At 42.0% G+C, this 6646-nt stretch overlaps 1 protein-coding gene across 1 annotated transcript; it reads right to left on the bottom strand.

Annotated features, from left to right (window-relative positions):
• Window positions 1-887: 887 nt before the first annotated feature.
• On the bottom strand, window positions 888-5889 carry LOC104447427 (G-type lectin S-receptor-like serine/threonine-protein kinase B120). Its single transcript, XM_039312634.1, is given in 10 exon segments — window positions 888-1279; window positions 1396-2271; window positions 2527-2674; window positions 2773-3010; window positions 3116-3326; window positions 3405-3601; window positions 3680-3790; window positions 4387-4836; window positions 4839-5000; window positions 5003-5889. Coding segments are annotated over 9 exon segments (2625 nt in total). The 5' UTR covers window positions 5751-5889; the 3' UTR covers window positions 888-1279; window positions 1396-1911.
• Between the last annotated feature and the right edge of the window lie 757 nt (window positions 5890-6646).

The following is a 6646-nucleotide window of genomic DNA, read 5'->3' as shown; positions in this document are numbered from 1 at the left end:
GGCTAGACTTTGGCCAAAAATAGTCCACTTCAGATGTTCCTAAAAAATTTTGCTGTTTGCTCAGACAATCGGAACGGATTAATGCGGGATAAGCCACAAAGCAGGTTTGCCAAACAAAGTACAGCGGATAAAATCACATTGAGGCTGATGCTAATAAGTTCATTTTACGTCGTGGATGGGAAGTCCTTGTGTGCTGGACCCTGGTGGTAATGCCCGACTTGGTTCAAGCACTGTCCCAGATTGCCAACATTCCTTCCCCTAGCATATACATATTCAATATCTGATAGACGACTTGTGTTTTTGTCTGCCAATTGCTGAATTGGTTCATGTCAAACCAGTGGCTCTCAACAACAGTCACTTTCAAGAAAACTGTAGTCTCCATGACCCATATATAGCTTGAACTTAGGTAGCTGATGTCCTCTTTTGCCTAGATTTAATTCAAGTTTAGTGAAAGTCAAGCGGTCTAGCCTACTTCATGCGGTTTCCACAGGGATTTCTCAGTCATGTCTTGCTGCTCCTGTCCAGTTGTTCCTGCTTTCTTAGGCGCGCGTCTTGGCGTGATTTCCCCTGAAATAAACAATCTCCTCGGGTTGATGAAAGAGCGCAAAAGTATCCATTTACTAGTTTTAGGCCAGAAGTAAGGTTCACGGAGATTGCATGGCTCAAAGTGATCCGGTGGAGTTAGAGGTTTCAAAGCTTCTTTTATTACACGCAAGGAAGTATATAATTGGGGTTATAATAAGGTACTTTGAACCGTTCTTCCACCCACAGACAAAACTCGTATAACGATAGATATATTGAGACTTTGAACCGTCTTCCTTTAAATCGTCACCTTTATAAAATTTTCTCGAAATGATAATTACAGAGAAGGCTAGTACTTTCCCGATATTAAGTCATCATCGGAGGTCGAAGCTCAGGCAAGTCAACCCCAAATCGAGCCTTAGATCCTCTTCCGAGGTTGAGAAAGAGGGGGGAGGGAAAGGGTGCTCCTCAAGGTCGGGGCGCGGTGATGACAAAGGCTGGAATGGCGGTGGTTGGCGCGAGTCTCATGTATGTTGGCGGGAGTCTCGCAGCAGCAGCTGACAGATGCCAGGGGAGAAGGGTTTCGGAAACATCAGTGCACGTTTAGGTGAACAGACACTCGATGAACGCATGACGGGCATCTCGGAAGCGACAGTAAAGCCGCTGCTACCTGCAGCTGAACCTCACCCCAAGCAGAGTTGCTTGAGACCGACTCTGATAGATTTATGTAGGCGTCGAGCTGCTCCAAATGTTTGAACTGTTCAATAAATACGCGAAATTTTATATTTCATTAGTTGAGCAACATTGACTTTGTCTCCAAAAATTAAAAACCAGCCCTCAGCTTATATAGATCGAGCGTATCCATTCACACACCTGCAAAATGAGCTTCGCCGGTGAAAGACAAGATGTGTATATAATCACATCGGCCGGACAAACAGGGCAACATCTTGGTCCCAAAATGATGAATTTTCACTTCAGGCATAGCAAACTGCAAAATGCTGGAATAAAACAGCAGCCAGTGCACGGAGCTCCCACTCTGCGAGGGATGATGGGACAGGTCCGACCACTTTGGTTATAATGTACACAGATTTTTGCAAGAAAACTATTTCTGCGACTCGAACCAGAGGTCACACAGCAACAACTTTTACCCGAAATGCTAGTCCTAAAAACAACCAAATGCGTCGCTACTTTTTAAAAAGCAATGCAGACACTTTCATAACAAGACCAGGGAATCAAGTAATGATTTTTCTGTTTCACGTAGGGCCTTTTGACAAAAACACATGCGCACAATTTCAAGAACACTGTTCTTATTGTAAAGATCACAAGAACAAACAGACGAAACAACATGAAGAATCACATTGGCCCTATCTACCATCCGCCTAGCAACTGTCACGAGTTCCATGATTCAATTTCTTGGCTTTCAAACGAAGAATACGTATCTATGGAGCCCGTGATTGAGGTTAAGCTGGGTTGTATCGGTATTGAAAGACCCGTCGTTTCACCCAAAGAATAAGAACCTAAGAAGCCCCCAATCGAGGTTAACCTGGGTGGCTTCGGGAGGGGAAGACCTGCTGTTTCACTTTCTAATAGTAGCACAACGGAAGACATGAGCGGTCTATCTCTGGCAGAGTCTTGCACACACAATAGTCCGACTTGTATGCATCGTAATGCCTCATCCACATAGCACATGTCCCTGATACAAGGATCGATTAGTTCCATCGCCTTCCCTTCATTCCAGTGATGCCAAGCCTGCAATCATCATGCATTTGTGTGAAAAACACTCTGTACAACCCTTGGATGTAAACACTTGAACAGCGAGTTCAAATGTATATTGTCCGCGTGCCTAATAACGTCTGTTGATATCACTTTACTTACAGACAATGGAGAAGTAGAAACCAGACCGAGACAACAGTTTTAAACAGAACAAACTGAGCAGTTGCAAACATCTGCTGAAACGAGAGTTTTGGTGCCTATTATCTCAAATACAAATGAGGATGAACTCACATGGCTGATAAGATTAGAATGTTCCGGCGTGCGAAAGCCAATGTTTTTCTCGCCGCTAATGATCTCCAGTAATAATACCCCAAAGCTGTACACATCAGATTTGAACGAAAATAGACCTTCCATCGCATACTCTGGAGACATGTAACCACTGCAATTACAAGGGCAAATGAATCAATCAAACCTGATCAAACATTTTGAGTCAGAGATGCACTTTTCTTATTCTCACTTGGAAGAAATTCAACTTACTATGTGCCAACCACTCGATTGGTACTCGCTTCATTTTCATTCCCACCGAAAATTCTCGCCATGCCAAAGTCTGATATTTTTGGGTTCATCTCTTCGTCCAACAAAATATTACTGACTTTTAGGTCACGATGAATAATCCTTAATCTAGAATCTCGATGAAGATAGAGGATGCCTCGTGCTATCCCTTCAATAATCTCCAAACGTTTCTTCCAGTTCAGTTGTGCTCGCTTCGCTGGATCTGCATCAAATTTTGAAAAGAGAAGAAAAGACACATGCAATGATTTTCGTGACAATTCTTTCAAGGAATGCAAAAGATCAAATTCAAATGTTCGACTCAGCTTACCAAAAATAAAATAATCCAAGCTCCTGTTTGGCATGTACTCATAAACAAGCATCTTATCTTCACCTTGAATGCAGAATCCAAGGAGTCTCACGAGGTTTCTATGTTGTAATCTCGCAATTACCATAACCTCGTTCTTAAATTCCTCAACCCCTTGGCTTGACTTCCTCGAAAGCCTCTTAACGGCTATTTCTTGTCCTCCTAGAAGCTTTCCCTGCAGATTCAGAGGGTAGACAATTAAGAATGCAAATATGACATCACGAGTCTAGAACTGGTGATCATATATCTTTACCTTGTAAACAGGACCGAATCCTCCGAGTCCGAGCTTGTTTTCTTCAGAAAAGACATTCGTTGCAGCTTCTATGGAACTGAAGTCGAACACTGGTATATCAGGTCCTCCTACTTGCTTAGCATCACTAGCAAGACCATCTGGTCTGGACAAATCAAGATATTGCTCTTCGCTCTTAACAATATCATCAAACAAGAATCCTGTATTTATAGTTCATTAACATGTAAATAAGAAAATAAAGACTAATAAATCATTCACTCCACAGACCGAAATCTCACCTTTTAAATTGTCCTTGAACCTCCACAACAAAAATACTGTTATACCGGAAACAAACGCTCCAACAAAAGCAGTAACTATCATGCGTAGGTTGGATATTTTGCTCTTTGTTCCTATTCATGAGAAGAGAAAGAAATTAAAATTATAGGAGATCATCAGTAATCGGAAAGTGTTGGAAGTACTCTATAAGATATCCAAAGTCATTAGTACAGATAAACTCTGTGACAGTAAATGTTTTGTCTATCGTGTGATACACGCTTCTTGTTGCAGGCAGGTGACACAAAGGAAATTTCAGCCAAGCCATGTGACAAATCATATGCTGATGAATGGGACCGTTATATTCATCAAAGTCCTGATCCTTCACCTTCCTATAAGCGTGAAAGTAGCTAGTTATGCTGGAGTTTGTTATTGGAGACTAGCATTATGGATACGTCATATGGTGATCTTTCTTGACAGTGACTGCTTTCATTCCTTTCTGATGCTACAAAAGGCCAGATTCATGTTATTCAGTTACACCAACTGTTGAGATCCCTGACCTCCATAAACTCAATTCCATAGATAAGAATCTCAGTTCCTTTTCTGCTAAGTCACACAATCAGTTGTGGCCTTTATCATACTAAAAAAGATCATTAGGTATGAGAAACATTATTTTGGAAAAGATCAACAAATTTGAAAATGGCAAAGGGGGGATACCCATAAGAGATCATACCTGGTTCAGAATTGGCGAGACGAATTTGGAGGGTCATTCCGCCCTCAGCGAAATGCTCCACATCAATCAAATTCTTGCTCCACATCATGCACCAGATGCCTCTAACAAATGCATAAGCTTTACACGAACAATTCTCTAGACACTTCACCTCACACTCATCCCCGATAGTGGCTGAAAAATAATCTGCAAAATCCGGCAACTTCACCCCATCCAATTTCAAAAAGCGGTCCATCCTGCCACCATCTCCCACTGAAATGCTGCTGTTGTTCCCACACTGTAATCGGGTCTTCCAAGTACAACCCATGGACCAGTTACCCCTCTTCCATTGATCCGGTGATTTTGGAATGAACCCTTCCATGCAACTACATTTGGGAGAGCCCATTTCATTGCATATTGCAAAATCTCCACACTTGTTATATAGGTCACATTCCTTAGCAGGCTGTTTTTCAGCACAGTCAACTCATTATTAGTCTCATCCCAGCCTAACTCCTCCCCCATTCCATTCCAAAGTATACGGAACATCAAGAGATTGGACCTATTCAACGGTGTGTATGTAAAATACATGCTTCCATCCTCCTCAGGGGCCGAAAGCCTGAACCCATTTGAATATTGCCAGTCATATTTGGCATGCCGGTGAAAAGCAGCCCATTCCAATGCCCGCTCCTCCATTCCCGGCCTGACTGACCCCAGATCACTATCTGTGGTGGCAACCGGGGATCAACGCCCATAGAGTAGTTCCCAGGGGAAGGGTCGTTCAACGATCTCCATGACCTAAAGGCATGGTTCTCTCCAGCCGCAGAATTCACCCTCACTCTCATGCCAGGCAAAAACGTGTCTGTCGGGTGTTCAAAGCTTTGCCAGTATGCATTGCTGACATGACCATCAGCACTAGCAGTGTCAGCATCTGCATTGGCCAGAAGAACAAGATTTCCAGCATCCGTCAAAACAGCTGTTGAGTTGGTGGGCACAGAGGAAGAATTAATGCCGCTAGACCAAACTAAGCGATGATCCCCATCTAAAACCATCAAATTTCCATCACTTGAAATTGTCAGAACTCCAGATTCATCAGAAACAGGGCTATCTCTGTTTGCGACCCACACGCATGTTTTAAAACTTATCTTGCGGTACCAAATACCAACATATCTAAGAGACGAATTCTCAGTTCTAAAGAACCCCAGCTCGAAGTTCCCAGAACGAGAAACCAGAGTCTCGCCATCTCGGACCAACTGCCCTTGCGATAACGAATTTGCTGCACAAGAATATGAAAACAGAGACGACCACATGAAAAACAAGGAGATAAGGAAGAGACTTGCTCTGTTTTTGCCAGTGAACGGCATTCCACCGTTGCCAAATGCCTCAAGCATTGCTCCGGGGAGAGGGAGAATCAAGAACACAAGTGGAAACTTTTCATGGGTGAGAGAGGGGGCTTCAATGGTGACCCATGTTGGGCGTTGTAGTTGTCACACCCCGAAAACTATAGGGATGGGGTGACACGGCCATCCTTCCACTCACATAGCCTCAAAAAACATACCCAAAACTTACTTTCAAAGGTCCCCATCAATAGCACTCTTGATCTATTAGCTGCTAACTAAGGAACCTGAAAAGAAGATCAAAGAACGAGTGAAATGAGTAACAACAGCACAATGAGTAGTACATATCTTCTAAGTAATCAAGCAACCATCTATGTATAAAATACATATCGAATTATATAAGAGTTATTTTTTACTATCAAAGCCTTATACTAAGTCAATTATCAATAGTCAACTCCATTGAATAATCTCCATCAAAAAACACATATCATTGGTCCATCCATTGACTAATCTATTGCTCAATACTCTACCATGGTCACGACACAATGCCTGCTGACAAGGCAACTAAGATTCCCTTGACAAGGTCTCCACCTACAAAGCTGGTGACTCAGCCCAGAATGATATCCTAAACTTGGTATACATACCCCAAAAATCCTCACTAGATTCACAGTCATATTAAGCATAAATAACCATCCTCCAATACCATAAATCCAATCTAGAAATCAATATCTTAAACCAAGCAAATAATATTTTGTAACATAGCCCATCATCCATTTCCTAACCATTTATCAAATCATCATAAACATTTTCATAAATCAATCACAAAGTAGCATTGCTCCATTTGACTTTACTCCATTTGTATAAAAATGCTTTTCAACAAATTCAAATATAGCAAATGCTCAATCGGACTTTTATGCAATAAAAATGCTCATATATATATATACTTCAAA

This window comes from Eucalyptus grandis, chromosome 5 (assembly GCF_016545825.1).
Source record: "Eucalyptus grandis isolate ANBG69807.140 chromosome 5, ASM1654582v1, whole genome shotgun sequence".
NCBI lineage: Eukaryota > Viridiplantae > Streptophyta > Magnoliopsida > Myrtales > Myrtaceae > Eucalyptus > Eucalyptus grandis.
This window is presented reverse-complemented; position numbering and strand designations above follow the sequence as displayed.